Below are 20457 nucleotides of genomic sequence, written 5' to 3' on the forward strand. Positions count from 1 at the left end.
AGGCTGCCTTTAAAGTATACTTATACTTCCTGCTTAGAGTTAGTTCTGCTACAGAGTTAGTCTGTCTTGGCCAGAAACAGATTATATGCACTGTCTATCTTGAACTGCTTGGTATTGAAAGGCATGTATGTTAACAGCTTATGAAAATAAAGGAACTACCAAGAAATGTTTCAAAAAAAGACTTGATGTCTGTCTCTGTATTCTCCAGTAACTGAGCAATTACACTCCCTATAGTTCAGTGTTTGATTCCATCCACCTCCATGTGCCTACTGCATGTCTCTGAATAAGTCACTTAACTACACTGTGCTGCCAGTATGAGCCTGAAATCATTCCATAAGAATTAGTGCTCTATCTCAATTAAATACATAAATAAAACATCCTAACTAAATTTGGATGCTTAAGACTTTAAACAGAACATTGTTAAGAACATTGTTATCACTTAATAAAGGTGGAATGACTACATTCCAACATATACATGCCTGACACTCAAACGGGTGAACAAGAATGTTAACTTCTTAACAAATCAGTGCAATGCATAATTGATGCTATGCCATAAAGCAGGGTTCCCTACATCCCGTTGATATAGGGGATTATGCCCCTACACTGCTAATGCTTATATACACCAACTCCAATAACTGCTGTACCTCAAAATAAAAAAAATTTCCAAGGTACTGCAATCGTGAAATTAGTAATTTAAGAACTGTACTTACACATCAATGACCACACTTCTGAGTGCTGAACGTGAGCACTGAAGTTCTGCCTTGTTCCTTTATAACAAAATGTGAATTTATTTAATGATGTTAGAAACACCTTCCAGAAAAATAGCATATCTAATTACAAAGTATGCATCTTGTTTTTGTCCCACAAGGGCAAGTTATTTACATTCACTGCTGCTTAATAGATTAGCTTTTGGTTGCTATTGTGCTCTGATGTATGTTCCCAGGAAGAGGTTTTCACAACCTCTCTCAGCCAACCTTGGTGTCATTTCTTTGACTATGCCATAAAATACTTCCTCTTCGAGGCAGAGTTTTCTAATTCTAAAATATTCTTCAAAAGTGAAGAAATTCTATTAGGTGCATCACAGGTATGTTGTTAGTGAAGGTATTAGCTGCTGCTGGCTTATGACACACAGTTTTAACCCATCTATTCTTCACATAAGGCATAAAGAGCTAACATCCAACTAGAGCTGCCCTGTAATACAAACAAGAAATACCAAAATAGTCTTTTTATCACCTGGTAAACACATTTTTTTAAATTTGAAGTCAAATACCCCGAAAGATGAAAATCAGATTATTTATGTACTTAAAATGCAACCAGATGTAATTGAAAATTAAAGTCTGCATAGATGTAGGTCTCTTCAACAAGTTCCATAAAACGTTTAGCATAGATGGGCACATCCAGCACTCATAGCAGTATATCTTTGTTCCAGGTAGATAACTTACCATCATGGCAGAAAAAAAGTTACTTTACGAGTAAAACTCAGCCAATTCACATATGTATTGCAAGAAATCAAAAGCACAAGGTAAGTACAGAATTGCCTATAAGGCACAATACTGTACAGAAGTAAAAAGTCTCAATGTTAACAATAGTAGCAAAACAGCAACCCTGTTAAGCAGAGCTAGTCATGGATTGCAGAAAATGGCCACTGTTTCTTAAATACAAGGGAAGCTTTCTATCTCCAGGATGAAAAAAGTTCATCAGTCACTAACTCAATCCATTCTAAAGGTTCATTAACACAAGGAAAAAGTGGCCTTCTAGGTACAAAAAGCACTGGGAAAAGCTTCCAGCTGGTTCAAGAGAATAAAATTATGTTGTGATTTATGCAGGCGTAACTTAAGATGCAAGAAGAGTAGACTCTCATAGTTTCTAGTTTAATCAGAAAGGCTGTTGAGGAACACAGATTCATTAAATGTGATGCTATATACATCTTTCCCCATCCAAGCACCAAGTTTTTCTTAAAGGAGGAAACAGTACACGGTAGTCTAATATCGACAGTTTACTGCAAATCCTGGAGACCACAATTAAGCACTTGTTCCACATGTTCTTATGACAACATAGTATGCTGAAGTTTATGTTATGGCTGTGTGATATTAAGTTAATAGATAAGAAAATGAAGGAAAAAGATTATATGAACTCATTGTAAATGTTACATGGAACTATTCATTTACACCTTATGTAGGAGTTGTGGACAAAAAAATTATTTCAGTTCCTTATGCTTGTCACTATAGCTTAGATTTTTCTCAGACGGAATGTTTTTTTCACTTATTTATGGTGAACTGATCCCACAGTCTTCTCTAGATTACATACAGAAACCTATTCTATTTACAAAATTGGGTGTATAAAACTAATAGATTTTTTGTCTCAGAGATACTGATTTTAGGATTAATCCCATGGTTTTAAGGCCTCTGTTTCAAATAGATTTAACATGACTAGTAAAGGATTAAGTCTGGAATAATTATTTCAAGTAGGCCCTCCTCATCAAGTAATAAACACTGTTTGACACCAAGTAGACCGAAATAGATTATTTGCCATTTGATAGGTCTAAATCCTAATTCTATCCTTCCTGCCCAGTTACAAAACAAACTTAGAAACTCAAAAATTAAGACCCCTTATGTATTGTTACTTAAAAAATATACTGCAGTCTGAATATTTGGAAATTCAGCACAGTCTATTTATAGGCCATGTTAAAAGAATTAGATTGAAAAGATACAGTCCAAGGATTGAGACTTGAACTCCTAACTTTACTGGCAAGAAATCAGAAAAGGAGCCTAGTTCTGAGACACGCTGTATTCTTCCAGTAAGCCAGTTGTTTACCCAGTAGATTAGACAGTGGTTTTTGGATATTCAATTCTTGAAAATAAGTGGGCACAAAGTTATGAGTAGGCAACAATCTGGACTTAGTGTATGAGCTACAACAGTCAACAGATACAGTATGTGAATAGCAGAGATTAAATTAATCAGCCATCTCTTTAGAATTACCAAGTAGTTTACCCTTAGATTATATAGATGTAATTAAATTAGGTTTCTTTGAAGTATGATCAACATACTTAAAAAAAAACATTGTTTCTTGTTTGAGATGGAGGAGGTTATTTTAACTTTAAAGGTGTGGGTTTTTTTCAATCATAGAAATGCAGAAAAAAAATTGTTTAATTGATTTACCTTACTCTTCTTTGTAGAAGATGGATTGTTTTTGTATTTTTTGTATACCCATTTCTTTTTCTTGTATAATTTATAAAGACTGGTGCCCCACCAACAGTGTACTTTGATGTGTTTTCTGTTATACCAAGCATGAAAAGTCTCCTCCATAGAGTGTTGTTGATAAATTAGTGACTTGGGGGACCATATTAATACAATCACATAAGCCACTGAAATATATATTGCTGAAATCATACCTTTTAGTAACATGAAGTAGAAATCTTTTAACAAAGAAAATTTTGAGTGACAGTGAGCTATGGTCTGAACTACCTGAAGGGAGGTTAACATGCACTTCAGAAATTTTCTGTTCACAATTAGTATGAACTAAATCAAGATTATTATTGCTGTCTTGTGTAGGTATATGAACGAATTAAGTCAAAGTATGAATCATAACAACGTCATATCTTCTTCACATCTTAAATTTGAAAAAAAAAAACGTCGGGTTGATCCCTGAAAAATTAAAATCCCTGATTGAAATCAGGTCCTTCTGTTATACAAAAAAAAAAAAAAAAAAGAGGAATTTAGTGAAATCCTGTCCATGGATGGTTGCCTGAACGAACTGATACGTCTGACTGTTTTAGAGGCCAGTTGTCTCTGGATATCAACCACTACAGACTACAACTATGAATTAATGAAAACATTGCTGCCTCAGACATTCAATTTAGTTATATCAAAAAATAAAAAAAAATATTTTCTGAATTCTAAACCTCTGTTATTATGGTAATGTTAACATTCACACAATCTAGCCATTAGAACAGTTTGAGGTATTTTGCAAACTACAAGCATTACAATAAAAAATACAGAATTTACATATTTTGTTAACATAGATCTTTTCTGGTGTTTGTGGATAATCCAGAAAATCCATAGTGATAAAAGCAATCACAAATCACCAAAACTCTACATGAAGGACTGCCAGAGATTTACCGAGAGTCCCTGAAACATAATTCCATGACAGCAAACTAAATGAAACAAACTAATTGAAAATCAGGGTAGTTGAAATTTCAAGTCTGACAGGTTATGTTGGATTTAACCCCTATCTGGACAAGAAAAAGCAGCCAAGACATATATTAGTAAATAAGCAATTATACCAGCAGAAATAGATGACCTTGTAAAAAATGTGGCAGAAGGGAAAAGTATTAAAAATGGACGCTGCAGAGTGCTTGTAGAAAATTATTATTCAATGTTCAGCAGGCAGAAGAGAAGTACATTTATCCCAGCAATCGGAATGCTGAGCGGCAGGTGTGAGCTTCAAACTGCTGCATTTAGTCATTTTCAGAATATTTTTTTTCCTGGAGGATCAAAGACAGTTTTTGATGCAGAACTGGCAAAGGAGGAAGTAATAAAGTTCATCCAATAAAAGGGGAGTCAGCAAGCAGAAGGAGACCCTACTTCTCATTCTTCTGAAAATAAAACTCATAGAGACTTTCCATTCCAAATGAATGCATGACAGAAAAAGAATCATGTGTTGACTAGAAGAATCCGGAGTGCCTTCGACTTGAACCAGAGCCTGGTGTTGGGAATTTGAGATAATTGGGAAGATCATCAGCAACACTGAAATTAGTGAATAAATGAAAGACTGTAAAGCATCCATCATATTTGTGAAATATGGGTTTGAAAAAAAAAGTGGCTGAAAAAGATTGGACTTTTGTTGACTTTTTTAAACTTATGGGTGGGCTGTAAAGTATACACATCATTTTATGTTGTTAATGTTTAGAAGGAACCAAAAGGGAAAAATAAGTAACTATAAGTAAAACATTTTTTGTTCTTATTAGTATTTGTATAATATACTCCAAAATGTAAACTGCATATTATATTGTAAAGTAGTTTTATACTATATGCAATCAGGGCGATTTTAAATGTGCGTTTGTGTGGGAGGGGGTATTTTCTGAGACTACTGTATGCGTCAAAATAAACAAATACTACTTTTTCAGGTATAAGCACTACAGGCTTTACAGTACAACAGGAGAAAAAAAGCTGGACAGAAGCAAGTTTAAGTGAATATAATGCTGTGATTTTTACATGCTAGGGTGGATATGGGGTGTAAAAGTGTGCCGATAGCATTATAGACAGAATTAAGAGAATTTACATTGCTCTTATACGGGTGATGGCTAGATTACAGAATCTGACTGACTGTATAAACAAATCCTTTTTTGTAAGAAGATAAGCTTGAAAAATAAGACGGAAAGATGAAAACCACGAAAAATGCTACGTTTTTTTTCATCTGCGAACATATTAGCTGTTTTTTTTTCCATTAGCAAATGCCCTCAGTGGGACACGAGACATATCCAGCTTAAGGCTGCTGACCAGGGGAATTCTGTACATTCTGCTCAGAGTAAAATTTACAAAATTTCCTTCATGCATCTGCAAAGTTGTCATCAGTTTTCTTCACTGCTGACTACTTTAAAATGGAGACCATCTTATGTAAACAATTAAGCATTGGAGTCCTGAGTATTCTTTGCTGGGGGAAATGCAACATTTAAAGATGCAATGGCAAATAATTCAGTGCAAAATAAAGTCTGAATTATGGGAAGTGAAAAAGAAATAGTAAGACTCCTCAGCAGTCTTAATTCTTTAACGCATTTAATAGAAAAGTGCACAATTAGTTTTCATTTGAAGATAGACAGTACACCTTTTCTTACTTCTAAAAGCTAATGTTTTCTGAAAGCATACAAGTTGTTTTTCACATCTGATAGGGAAATGGAGTTAAGAAAAGAACACACAGTAATCAGTGTGAGAGGAAAGCCCAGGCTCTAACATTCACTTTAGTATGGGCAATCTTAACTATAGATTAGGTAATGCCTGTGGATGGAGCTATCAATTTTAGACAATTGTTCTTATCTAGAGGGTTAAACTTCATTTGTTGAATTAATAGGGGATGGAGGGGGTTCAGAAAATGTATTTAGGTTTTCATTTGAGGGTTTTCATTAATGTAAAAGGTCTTGAAGAAAATGTGACATAGGTTCAAATAGAGGAGAGAAAAACAACTGTATAAAAGATCAGTCTGCCAACCATTAGTGTATGAATGCAAGACAAAACAATAGCTTTTTATCATAATGGCTACTCTATTCATATTACTTTGGAATGTAAACTGCCTTACAGATACAAATAAAATGGGAAGAGTATTCAACTTTAGTGACAAATTTAGATTGCAATAGCAATGCTGCAGAAGATGCATTTGGAAGGAAATGAGCAGGTGAATTTCACAAGGAAAGAATTTCAGCATGGGTACTCAGCAGAATATAAGGGACAAAGAAAAGGGGGATTAATAATACTGATTGCTGGAGGGGGATTCAGTAGTTTCAGAAGAAGGAAAAAAGACAATGATGGTACATCTGACATAGTAAAGGGCTACTGACAACAGAGGAAGATTACACTGGCATGTATTTACATTCCACCAAAATCTGTTATTGTGGAGCTTAAGAAAATTTTGGGAGAAATACTCAGCTTTCAACAGATAGCATTACTTGTAGGTGGGGACTGGAAGTTGACTTGCAATAGTGAGGATGCATCGGGGGATCTAAAAGGGAAAATTTAATAAACAATGGCAGATATCTGAAGAAATATATGAAACTATTTGGTATGGAAAACATGATCAATAGTAGGAACTCTGACAGAATCTGCATATTATTCCCCAAGGTACAATAATTGGGCAGGACTGGACAGAAATTATATTCCAGAGGTACACGTACATTTAATTGAAAGCTTTGATACGCATCCATAGGTTCATAGGTTGGTACTAGGCTATCGGCCCTAGGGTCTATACAAGCCTAGCCATAACAATTCCCTGGCTATATCTTCCCACAATATTTACTTCCCTGAACCCCTGTCTAGCAGGGTGACTGACGTGATCCCCGGGGTGAATTTCCTATCTCCCATCCAATCATCAAGGTTCCTTTTGAAGAGGGCCAAAGAGGCGCTCTGCTTGACATGTATGGGCAGTCTGTTCCAGAGTCTGGGGAGTCTCTGGGTCAGGAACCTATCCCTCCAGCATGTTTTGTTGATTGTGATGACAAGGTTTAGATCTCTGGAGTGTGTAGCACTGAGGGATTGGGGATTTCTTTAAGTGTAGCATGTCCAATAGATCTGGGTTTGACATGGCCTTGTATGTTAAGCAGAGATCGCCTCTGAGTAGACGGTATGTGACAGAGTATAGCTGGAGTTCATTTAGACGGTCAGCATAGGGTATCTGCTTTAGGCCTGTGATTCTTTTAGTGAGGTATCTCTGCGGGCCTTTCCAGTTTTTGCAGATGTCTTGAGAGGCACATACCAAACGAGGCATTGCATTCTATAATGGGTCTAATTAGGGATGAGTACAGTGGGACAATGACCTCCTTTTTTCTGGATGAAAAGCCCTTAGTGATGAGGTGTGCTACACAGAAGGATTTCCTGACTGTTGTGGCGATGTGGTTATCGAAGGTGAGACCACTGTCCACCTATGTCCCTAAGTCTCTCATCCCACTTTCAGTGCTTAGTGTACTGCCACCTATGTGGTAATTCACGGGTACATGTTTTTTCCCAAAGGGGATAACTATACATTTCTTGGCATTGAGCTTGAGCCCATGGGGCATTGAGCTTGAGCCCATGGCTCTGGCACTAAGTATCTGTCTCTGTAAGGCCCTTTTGTAGAATATCCACATCATTTAGGGATTCAGTAATGGCTCCCAGTTTGCAGTCATCTGCAAACTTTGTTAGCCAGAGTCCCTTAGTATTGGCCTGTACTTCAAAGAAGTAGATGCCAAACAAGAGCGGTCCCAGGACTGAACCCTGAGGTACTCCACTTGTCACTTGTCTGCAGCTGGATTTGGAGTTGGCTACTTTTACAGTGTGGGTTCTGTCAGTAAGCCAGTTGGCAACCCATCGAGTGACGTAGGGATTAATGCCCAGCTTAGTAAGTTTATCTATGATTCCAGAGTGGGAGATGGTGTTGAAGGCCTTGGTGAGGTCCAGATAGACTGTGTGGACCGCCTTACCCTTGTCCACAGCTCTGGAGACTGATTCAAAGAAGTCAATCAGGTTCAGGAGACCAGATCGGCCCTTCACGAACCCAAACTGGGTGGGGTCCAGTGTTTGAAGGTTGCCAATGTCTTTGTTTATAAGTTCCATGATAATATGTTCCATGGCTCCAGTATCTCAGATCATGTGCCAATAAAAACTAAGACAGAAATGAGACACTACTGTTTTCTTACCTACCTGTTAAAGAGAGAAATTTAAAGAAGGGGTACTGGAAATTATTCAATAATTATTAGCAGAGAGAAATTTCTTCAGAAGGGATATCTAGTAAGTGGTATAAAATGAAAGTGGAGTTTAAAATAGTGTAGAAATAAAAGAGAAAGATATATGGTTAAGAAGTAATAAGAATTACTTAGAGGGACTGACAAAGGTTGAAGTACTGCAGAACAAAGGGAATCTCACAGAAAAAGAGGAGGAACCCCTACAGAATGCCAAAGAGGTAGTATTTGGATAACATGCATGAGTTTAGAAAGACTGCTGTTAAGCAACTATTTTTGATAACCCCAAAGCACAAACATTTTAGAACAATGATTTAGGCAACAGAAAGAAGAAAAGGTTATTGCCAAACTTAGGGATCCTCTGACAAGAAAAATAACCAGAGATCCTACAGAAGTATCAGACATATTTTGGAAATTTTATAAACATTTGTATAAAGCAGAGGAATATGAAAGCCAAGAAAGATCACAAACAGAAATATGTATGGAAGACTTAAGCCAAGGTTAGAGGAAGATGAGGATCAATAATTAACAGTTAAGATAAAAACAGGGCTATATAATCAATTTGCAGGGAAATCTACAAGAAACAGATAGTACTCCTGTGGATGTTTGGAATTTAGGGGGGAAGACACTGATAAAGTTCTGGAATATTTTGTTTAATACAACTTTTAAAGGAATGGAAGCACCATCATCTTGGAAAAAAAAAAGCTGTGGTGGCTGTATTACCTAAAGAGAGTAAAGACATGTCAGACCCAGGTTCATACAGACCTATTTTGAGTTTAAACCATGATTATACAGCGTTGATGTCTATATAAGCTAAAAGACTAGAAAAGGTGTTATTAATATGGTTTTCTGTAGAGGAGGCAAACATTTGACAACTTAATGGAAGAATGATGATCCAGAGGGGGAAACGGAATGTAAAAAAAATTCCCCTGTTGTTGGTGGGCTTTGATGCAGAAAAAGCATTCAACACATTAAGCTTGGATTTAATGAGTAGGGTGAGGGAAACATTTGCAACTCCCTGACACAACAACAAAGTTGTTCAGGATAATATATGAAGGATTGGAAGCGGGAATTAAAGTGAGAGGATTCTTCTCTTGTAAGTTGAGTTTACGTTCTACTTGGTACTGTATATGTGATAAGTTGTCGACAACAGCCACAACTTTGGTGAGCACTTTTTTCAGTACGAGTATTAGGCTTTTCTAATGGACAGTAGCTATCGGCAGTACTTAAGACAATGAATGAAGATGTGAAAATCCTTGATGGTGGTCTGGCAACTGAGTTCGAAGCAGATGGTTTTTAAATACAGGGAGACCCATTGTGGAGTGCTAGGATTCTTCAGAGCAATCCTCAAGCTATCACTGGCGTGCATTCAAGGTATCTCTGCAGCAGTGCAGATATTATTATCACAGCTACTTATCAAGCAACAGTTGAAGGTTTCGTGAAGGATCTGGGACTGAATGTACGGCAAGCTATAGAAGTTGTACAGTCTGGAATGACATTTGCTAAGAAAGCTGTAGAAACATTCTCTCTGAGCTGCAAATGTAAAGGTAGGAGACCACCTCAGGTTGCAGATTCCATTGGGCCTTATGGAGTTTTCCTTCATGATGGCTCACAGTACAATGGGAACTATGTCGACACAATGACTTTGGAGGAGCTAAATGCATGGCATCGACATCAAATGCAGTATCTTGCAACAGCAGGTGTGGACATAATAGCTATGGAAACCATTCCAAGCCAGGAGGATGCCAAAGCATTAGTAGGGCTGGTTAGAGAATTCCCTAACACCAAGACATGGCTATCTTTTCCATGCAAGGATGAATGTCTTATCTGCCACGGGGAACCATTTGAGGAAGCTGTCAAGTTATCAGCCAAGTCAGAGCAGTTGGTGGCTACTGGAATTAGTTGTTCTTCCCCTGAGTTAATAAGTGCTCTACTGCCATCTGCAGAAAGAAGTTAACACCCCAGCATAGACTGCACTGTGTATCCTAACAGTGGTGAAAGTTGGGATGTCAACAGTGGCTGGCGAGTATGTTCTTCTAAGAGAAGTCTTGCTTCATTAGGAATGGAGTGGAAACAAATGGGTGCTACATGGACTGGTGGTTGTTGAATAACTTCCTCTGATATTGAAGAATTGTATAATGTTCTGAGAAAACCGAAGTTAACTGATGTCTAGTCTTTAGGTATTAATTTCTGTTAAAACTAAACGGAAATCTCAGTTTTTCAATTTACATTGGAATAGTCAGGCCTTAAATTTTAGCCCAGTTTTCTTCAAAAATCAACAGTTTTTACATAAATTTAAGTTGCATTACACAGCACTTGTGATTTAGTCTCCTAGTGGTTATTTACATAATTAATAACAATTTTATTAGTTTAACAACTATGAAATATAAAATCACTTGGGTAAAGAGAACCCAGAAAATAATAAGAACTGTAACCTTGCCTGTGGATTATCTGAGGGTCAGTAAGGGAACAAGGGTATAACATGGCTAGGCTTATAACAACACAACAATGAATAGAACATTCGCAGAGACTTCCCTTACTATGGAACAGGGTCCTGATCTACACAAGACAGAGCCCCTCACTATCACTCTTCAAGAGGAACCTTGATGAGTGGATGGGTAACAGAAATTTCACACCGGGGATCACACCAACAGCACTACTAGATAGGGGCCAAGGGTACTAGCTGCTAGTACAAGGGTCTAGGGAACTACTAAAGGGGTGATGAATACCGCACAACATGGCTGGGCTAATATATGCCTTCGGGCAGATAGCTCAGTACCAACCTACGAACCTATAAGGGCCCTAAGGCCATTAGACTAGTAACCTCATATGAACCATATATGAACTGAGGACCCAGGCAATGGTGTCCTCTTTTCCCTTCTCTATTTGCTTTACATTTAGAGCCAGTGGCAAAGAAAATAACGGCCTCAGTAATTCAAGGATATAACTGACATGGTAATCAAAATCTGGCTTTATTTGCAGATTATATTGCTTTGTACTTGAAAAATCCAGACAAGGTCATCTCTGTTTTGTGGAATGTTTTGAGACAGTTTCAATCTTTCCAGAATACAAAATTAATGAAGATAAAACAAAAGCTATAGCTAGAAATGATGTGTCTACACATAAATTAGTTTGGCAATATCCATATTTATGGGGACACGATAAGATCAAATACTTAAGAATATGGATTAAAAAAGCTTCTGTTATGGCAGCTAAAGATACGTGACAAGAGACTAAATAATAGACAATTCAAAACTTGAGCAATTGGAAATGTATGTTTATCTGGGTAGTAAGATACAAGCAGTGAAAATGTTTTTAGTCCCTTAGTTTTACATATAGGATCAAACATATTCTTATCAACCAGAAGAGAATTTTTGGACAAGAGTTAATAAAGAGTTGAAAGAATTTATCTGGTAGGTGAAACTGCAACAGTTAAACAGGATAAGCTGATCCTCCCAACAGAACAAGATGGTTTAGGACTAAGTGATATGAAGGGATATCTTTGAGCTACACAGTTAAGGCTCATATACATTACATAACATAAGCAGAAGGTTCTAATTCAAAGAGGAAAGGGATGATGATAAAACAAGTGAGGTGAGTTCAGAAAATAATGAGAGTGGGATTTTGGATGCAGATCTTTACAGAAAATAACCATACAGAATATTATATTCATAACATTGCAGAAAGTATTCTAAAAACTAAGCCAACATGGGAACAGAGAAATTATACTTTGCCAATAAAGATGAATGCAAGTAGAGGAAAAGAAAATATGCAATAAGGGCTGGAATTTACTAGAGAAAACTGGCAAAGAACCAAGGTAGTGGGAGCTAAAACTAGAGGGGAAAAGGTAACAGAGTGGAATGAGGCCAAGAAGGGATTTGTATCAGAGTATAGGCAAACAGAAAGGGGCAGGGGAGTTCTAAGTGTAAGATGTGCTCTGGTAGGTTTTAGTGAAATCTAAAACAGACGCTACTGTCAAAAAAATGGATAATTAGTAAGGAATATAAAATATTGCATGACAGCTATAAAATAAATCAGGAGGTTAGAATGAAAGATTGGGAAGAGAGACTGGAAAAGCAATTTACAAAGGAACAATGGGAGGACATATGTATGACTCCCAAGGCAAGTCAGTCCAGATGGTTTAAAAGTTTTGATTGAAAGTGTTTTCATACGTATTTCATTCCCCAAGCAGACTTAATTTTTCCTCAGGTAGACATCAAATGTTGTAGGTGTGATGAGGAAGAGAGAGGTAATTGCTACCATGTTTTTTCAGAATGTAGTGAGTTGGAAGATTTAAAAAATACCCTACAGAGTACTCACTGGGTAATCAAATTGCTGTAACTAAGAAAATGATTCTTTGGAGCTGGGAAACAGGATTTGAACTGCCTAAGCCACAGTAAGGCCTTATTAAGTTTAATTCGGTTGGCTGCCAAAAAAGTAACTCCTAGAAAATGGAAATTAAAATCAAAACCACTGTATTTTTAGCACTGAATATTGTAAAAACAGAAAAAAAATAGAATAGGAATCTTTAGAAAAGGAGTGAATGATATTACATAGCAATAAATAGAATTTGTGGCAACAACACATGCAGAATAACATTCAGGAGGAGGATAAGGAATGGTGTTTAACAGAAGACAGGAACTGAGCAATTTATATAATGTTGGACCGTTATAAAGAAAGAAAGCATGTAATGTATAATGTATGTTTGAAAAAAGGTAGTATTGTTTATATTTTATTTTCTATTAATGAATGTGTGCCTGTGTCTTAAGTGATAATTTAATACAGGTGTTTACAAACAAGAATAGCACTTCCTTGTACGGATTAACTAAACCGCCATGAAACTCAGATATCCTTTTAGAACATGACACTTCCACCAGAAACAATGTCTTTGGTGACAGTTACTTCATGTCATCTGAAATACCTGTCTTGCAAGATAATAAACAAAGATTCTCCAGCCTAAAGCAGGATGGTCTAAGGAGAATGATGTCTCTCACAGGCAATACATACACTGACTGAAGGTAATGAAGAAAATCTAATCCCACAAAGAAATCTAAAACAGAAAAAAGATCGGCTTTGACAGAAGACTATCCAATCCCCATATCAAATATTTGAGAAATCTAATCTAATATGGAAGGGACTTACTCTGCAAAAGTCACTAGGCCTGTACCCACTGTCCACAAGGAGAAATTAATCCATTTACATTTTGTATTGCTACATCTTGTCAATAACTAGCTTTTGTGAAGAATACATGTGTTGTACTATACATATAGACATGGATGGATTGCTGGCTATTAAGGGACCCCTAGAAACCAAGACAGATCACAAGGACTGTGTGTCCAGGTTAGCTAGACTGAAAGTTGGGTCAATAGTGTTCTGCTTGCACATAACTAAATTAGCTTCTCCATAAGATAAAGAAGATGGAGGGGACCTGTGTTTACTACTGCCAGTAAGGGGCTATGAGGACTTCTGCCTTCTGGAATTTGGCTGTCTGGATGAGCCTCGTGATTAGAAGAAAGGGAGAAAAAGTATAACGAAGCTCAGGTGGCCATCTGTGAACAATAGCATTCATCAGAGGCAAAATCAGGGAAAAAAAGTTATTGCATATGGCACTAATCAGAGATGCTAAAAGGTTGTAGTGAAACTAGCCTCACAGGTGGGGCAACTTGTGGGTCACAGTGCAGTTGAAAGTCCACTCATGGGGTACCAAAAGGCAGTGACTTATCTTCTCCACAAGGAAAATAGCCTTCCGTCGAGCATGAATGGACTTATCCTCTCTGCAAGGGAAATGGCCTTCAATGTAATATGAATGGCTGCATTGAAACAGCTGAACTTGATGGCCCACTCCTGCATTCTCACAGCCTTTTGGTATAAAGAATACAGCTGAGTTCACCCACTTGCTTATGTGTCAAACTATTTCCCTGCTGTCCACTTGGACAGAAATTATAGACTGAGGAAGGGAATCCTTTGCAGCTTACAGTGTTAGACTGTCCTGATGTCAGAAAGCACTGATGTTTAGATTCCAAAGATGCCCAGACACTTTGATCACTCTAGCCAGCGTAGTGTCTTCCCAGAAAGTAGACAAAGCCCATAATAACTGCAGCTTGTAGAGCTGGTATTTGGAAAGGGTATCCACAAGAAATATTGTGCAATACATTCCACCAGTGAATGTGTTATTTCTAGATCTTGCATATTCTGATAGGACAGAGTATGAAATCTGTACTTGATCACTAAATACCAGTTGTTCACTGTAGTACTCCCTTGTCTGGAGTACTATGGGCATGGCTGCAGCCATCAGTCCCCAAAATCTTTAACAAAGTCTTTAAACGCAGCTGAGCTGAAGCAGCAATGGAACTCATTATCTCTTCAGACCCAGGATTCAAAGACATGTGCTGTTATTCAGGCAAACATGTTTAGCAATATATGGCGTTCAACTGGAAAATGATGAATGTCATCAGGTGAAATGTAGACAAACTGGGACCTCACAAAACTCAGTAATTCCAACAGAATGGAATGTCTTCAGCAGGAACTCTCTGGAAGCAATCAAAGCTTGAACTGATGGAGCATCTAAAAACAGGTGTCCAAATATGGGAAACTTGACTTCCTTTAGCCACTAGTGGGCTTCAACCAAGAATGTGCATTTGCTGAATAACCTGGGGCCTTAAGTGAGATCAAAGGCTGGCATCCAGGACTGGTAATGACTTCACTCCTTCTTGGAAACTTAAGAACCTTCCAGCACAGCCTTGGCACTTCTGAAGTATGTATTCCTGGAGGGGGGGGGGTCCAATGAGAACATCTAACCAGCATCCTTCTGATAAGCAAGGTGCGATAGAAGGCATCATCACCATTCAAAATGTTTTCTTAGGAATAACATTGGGGTAGGCCACTTAAACCTAGAAATGGCCCGAGATTCTTTACCTTAAAGGCAGCAAATGGAACATGGAATAATATCCCAACCTGTTCTGGTCTTTGGAAACCTACTGAATGGCTCTTTGTAAAAAAAGGCTGGATATCTTCTGCCTTGCAAAGAGTAGAGATAGTGGGACTATGCAGTCTTTGAAGACAGTTCTGTACCTTGTGGAATGTTACTTGTCGTTACCCACCTGTCCTTGATGATGGAAGTCTAGGCTGACAGGTACAATGATAAACCGTCACCCATGTCCTCCAAGGTGGAAAAATGGATAAGGCCTCATGATTTCTGCTTTCTACTTATGGACTGACCACAGTCCAGGTGGCTGCTTCTGAGCCTACAACCCTGATGGAAGTTGTCCTGCAAGTTGGCTATCATTCCAGCTGTCTATAGCTGAGGGCTTGGCTGTGTGCCCTGGCCTTGTGTGAGCAATGGCTATATTGTGCTGTGTAGTATGTAGACTGGGGACGTTGACAATACTTGCACTTGTTTTGGTTTTATAATCCTCTTCTATGTTTCTGTGGTACTTTTATTTCAATGCCAAACACACAAAGACTTGAAAAAAGAAATCCAAGAAAATCACCTCAATGTTCTTGATGAAGATCCATCAACATCACTCACACAGACTGGTGAACTGCTGTGCCAGATATGGCAGCCCTCTCAGCAATATTACAAAGGAAATGAATCATGTGAATGGTCATGTTTGAGGTGGCAGAGTTTTGGGACAGGAATTTGTCTTTTAATAGTTTACCTGGCAACCCCCCCCCCAAAACCCCCTCCCCCCAAAAAAACAGCATGATGCATTTTTGCTTGCCACGTCTCTTTCAAATTTCAGTATGTTTCCTCTCTAGTTTAGCATTTACATGGCAACTATGGTGGCTGCTTAAACATATTTCCCAAATCTGCTCATCACTCCAGGCACCCTGTTAAGGGGTGTGGAGAGGAGGCACTAGGGTGTGAAACTTTTAAGTGCCACTGTAAATATCAAGTATTAAACTTAGGAGTCTCAGCCCCAAATGTCCACTCTACAGGAGGCCAGAGTAAGCAGATGACACAAGCCATTGTATCTGGGTTTTCTCATGCTATTTTGGTTGCATTTTTTATGACCTCCATCAAGAAAAAACGGCAGCTAGGAGGACTACTGTGTTGATCTACAGGCTTTCTGGAGTCTCCGCTGTGGGGCAACTATGGATTTGGTACATCATCTCTCCCAGTGTTGTATAAACTCTAGATATACCCCAAACATGGGGTGTTTAGGGGCAGACTGAGGAAATTGCACCCTTTTTATCCTGCAAGTCATCTGAAGGGGAACTCCAGAGGCAGGGAAGATACTTAGATTTATGTAGGGCTTTTTCAAGCAGGATAACTGGAGAATAAGTAAGAACAAATGGCAGACACCTTATCCTGGGAACACTTCAGAGAAGCTACTGTCCCTATACCCTGCTGCGGGACAATAGGCTAGAAATCTGGGAGCCCACAGGCAAGTACAACAGGGACTAACAGCGCTGGGATTTGAGGGTGGAATATGCAGCATCAGTGGAAACTGGGACATTGTAGCAGCCTGACTTGACAACAGAAACTATACTGATGCCAGCAGCACTGGTGCTGAATATCCTAAGAACTGATCACCACCAATACTGACACAAAAAATGCCAGGTTGACATCAGACCTAGAACTTAGCATCTGCCATCAGCAAAGAGGCCATCATTCATGTTGAGAGAATTAATGCCAGCAATCTCAATATCTCAAGACGCAGTGATGTCAGAGGCATCTAGACAGGGTCAAAAAGCATCAAGACAGGACCCAACATTAGAATCTGCACTACAGGGACTGGGGCTGCTTCAAAAGTCTGAGGCACTGGCAATAAACCAGAGTGTGGACAGAAAGGCAGGAGAAAATCCACATAACACAGTGATGGAACAGAAGACATGGCACCAGAATGAGTGCCCTGAGCTTACAGCATGGCCTCCACCAGCCTGTTGGATTTGATGATAGGAATGGTAGGAGAAGATGATACATCAGGGCATAGTTGCTCTAAATTTAGTTAAGGCAAGAAAATGACTGACCCCTGTCAGTAAATCCCATGACAACCACAACTGGAATTCTAACATGCTCTAAAGAATCAGTAAATTTGACTTTATGTTTTAAAACTTTAATTAATAGAAGAGATGCAACAAGACAAAGAGAGAAGTGAAAAGTTTTCTCTTTAAAATAATATAGGTGGAGGCCATTCTCAGCCAAGAATATGAAGAACAGAGAAGCTTGGGGATGTAGAGGACAAGCCAGATGGCTCAACAAACTCCTGAAAGGCAGCTGAAACTGTTCAGTTAAGCAGTTTCAAACACTGTTTCTTCTCTTTAGCATCATTATGCTAAACTCTGTCTTTGCTCATAGTTTTTTGCTCAAGCAATCACTGGATCAAAAGGGTGGAAAATAACACCAAAAAGGACCTCAGAGTCTGGTGCTCTGGTGGCATGGAGGGATAAATTCTGGACTATAGCTTAGCTGACCCATGCTTGATTAGTGGCTTGGGTAACTGACGGAGTGGCAGGGAAGGGATGGCCATGCCCATCCCAGGTGGGAGGATGCTTGGTGATACTCTTTCTAATGGATGAATTGTCCAAAGAAGGGAGTTGGCCTCAGATGTAATAAGCATCATGGGTGGGGAACGTAAAGAGGGTGGGTCATAAAAAAAAAAAAAAAAAAAACTCTCCCAGCAATGGAAGCACAGACAAGAAGACAAGACAAGCCCTCAGGACAGCCACTGTATCCATGACCAGCCCCAACAAAATGGAGTCTGTGGGTCATTGGAGTAGCAGGCAGACTTTGTGTGGATGTTGGATACAGGGGGCCAGGCCCGTAACAATGAGGTCAGAGGGGAACAAAAAATGCTCCTTGGAGTGCCTATTACCAGAATGGCTTCTTTGCCCTCCCAGACCCCTTGGTTTAATCTGATTCTTTATTCCATTGTTATTACAGAAGCACTCTTGGCCAGTAACTGTGTGTTAAAATGATGCAGAAAGAAAGAAAGCAAAGATGAAGAATTTCTTTCTTCAGACATAATTTTTGTTCATTGAACAAAAGGTGGAAAGAAAACTCTAAAATGTACCTCAAAACTTCAAGGTTACCTATGGTTTAATTCAGTTGTTTTCTCCACAGTTGCTACAGTGTAATATGACAGACATAGTTTATCATGTTGAAAATGATGGGGTAAAATGATGAAGAAAAAACACAAAATGTGAGAAAAGTTAAAATAATATGATGTGAGGGAGGAACACGGTGGCCTGAGGGATGTGTGTGCGTGTGGGTGGGTGTGAAGGGGACATACAGCCCTTTTTTACAGTGCCATTTCACCCAAAGTTGACCCTGATGATCATGCATCTCAGTGGATTTGTCTATTAAACAGAGTATCAACAACTGTCTATGCACATTCATTATATGCAGAATTATTTCATCTTTACTGTTTGGTAAAGAAAACAGCCATCTGGACTGGGGGGGGGGGTAATCAAACTTTGGAGACGACCTTTGTCATAGATGCGCTGCAGTTTTGAAATACTAACTACATTTCTTCACAAGTTACAGGCCACAGTTCAGAAATCCTATTTAAAAAAAAAAAACATACTACATTTTCTAAACCAATGGATTTAAAAGGGCATGAAGATTTATGTATTTATATTTTAATTCACAAAGTTAAAGTCTAAAGAAGGAGACACTTGATGTCTTGTAAGCCTCAAATGAAGACTCCACTCCAAACAACTGTGGTGGTACAGCAACATGAGATAAAAGGTGAGATTAATTAGTAACAGGTAGCAATGACAGACAAACTGACATTTGCAGAGTAGAAAGACAAACCTGAATTAAGCAGGTTAGCAGCAAGAAAGTGGTAGAAGTGAGGAACTGCACTTGACACTAGATTCACAAGTTGATTTTAACACCAAACAAAACATGGTCACAAAGATGGCTAAGATTTTCTGGTGATAGGTCTTTTATCTTCTTTTACAACTGATAAAACCTTAAATGGAATCCAAAATGGCTACCACATAGCAACTACTCTCTGACGCAGGTATTTGAGATGTTTGAAAGCAAAGTTCTATACAACTTGACAAAAATAAGTTACATAATTTTAAGCTCGCCTCTGAAATTTTTGTATGAATCACAAATGCAAGGCTCTGGATTTAACCTACAAACTTTCCTGCAACTTGCTAATTTGATCAAATTAAGAAAATGAGCACTTTCAGATCCTCTCAACATGACATGTCTAAAAAGGGATCTAAAACAGATGGTGACTATGAGACATAAATTATTTATGAAAATAAACCAATTTTCTTTCAAAATGGATTTAAATTAAGAAAACTAACAAACAAAACTGAAAACCATGATTCAGCAAGGAGTTCAGATAAAAGACTTAGAGACTTCTGTTTCAGACAAAAAATGCAGATTAAAACAGGATTTCATAGGACTTAGGTGCATACTAGGCTAACAATCACTAGGGACTGTATAAACCTAGCAGTGCGACCCAAATATGACCCACAAGTTTTAGGTTTTAGACATTAACATAAGTTTTGATTATGACATGATTTACTGGCTTCCTCTGTCCATGAGAAACATAGGTGCCAGACTGGGGGTGAATTTCCAATTTCCCATTCAGTAATCCAAGTTATGCTTAAATAGGGTTAGGGAGAGACTTTGTTTCACATGAATGGTAAGCCTATTCCAGAGGATGGGAATTCTCTGAGCAAAATGCCTCTCTCTCTCTCCCTCCCTCTCTCCAACATGTCCTATGTCACAAGCAAAATTTAGGTCTTTGGATTTAGTTAGTTCTAAGGCTGTTTGTTTTGCGGAAGTGCAAAAGGTTCATCAGAACGAGGTCCAAGGATGCCCTGTAAGTCAGACATAGATCATCTCAAAGTATTTATTTATTTATTTTACATTTGTTAACTGGGTAGTGTCCGACTGGGCCAGAAGCCCATCTTCAGTGGAGACCCGGGGAGAAAAGCTCCTCAAAGACAAAAATAAAATAGTAATGCAAAGTACAATTAGTAAGATAAAGAAAAATATACATTAGTAACTAAAATAACTAAGACATTATATTGATAGCACAAAACAGAGAGAATAAAAAGTACTGAT

The 20457-nt window shown here is 38.3% G+C and overlaps 2 protein-coding genes across 3 annotated transcripts in view; one reads left to right on the forward strand and one right to left on the reverse strand.

Annotated features, from left to right (window-relative positions):
- The window catches only part of EXOC2 (exocyst complex component 2), a 2261550-nt gene that overhangs the window by 216691 nt on the left and 2024402 nt on the right, over positions 1 to 20457 (reverse strand). The gene's annotated exons all lie outside the window — the stretch shown is intronic.
- On the forward strand, positions 9658 to 10530 carry LOC122796571 (homocysteine S-methyltransferase 1-like). The gene is given in 1 exon segment (XM_044065157.1): positions 9658 to 10530. A coding segment is annotated over 1 exon segment (873 nt).

Source organism: Protopterus annectens, chromosome 3.part0, assembly GCF_019279795.1.
Source record: "Protopterus annectens isolate FY-2018-M chromosome 3.part0, PAN1.0, whole genome shotgun sequence".
In the NCBI taxonomy this organism is placed as follows: domain Eukaryota; kingdom Metazoa; phylum Chordata; order Ceratodontiformes; family Protopteridae; genus Protopterus; species Protopterus annectens.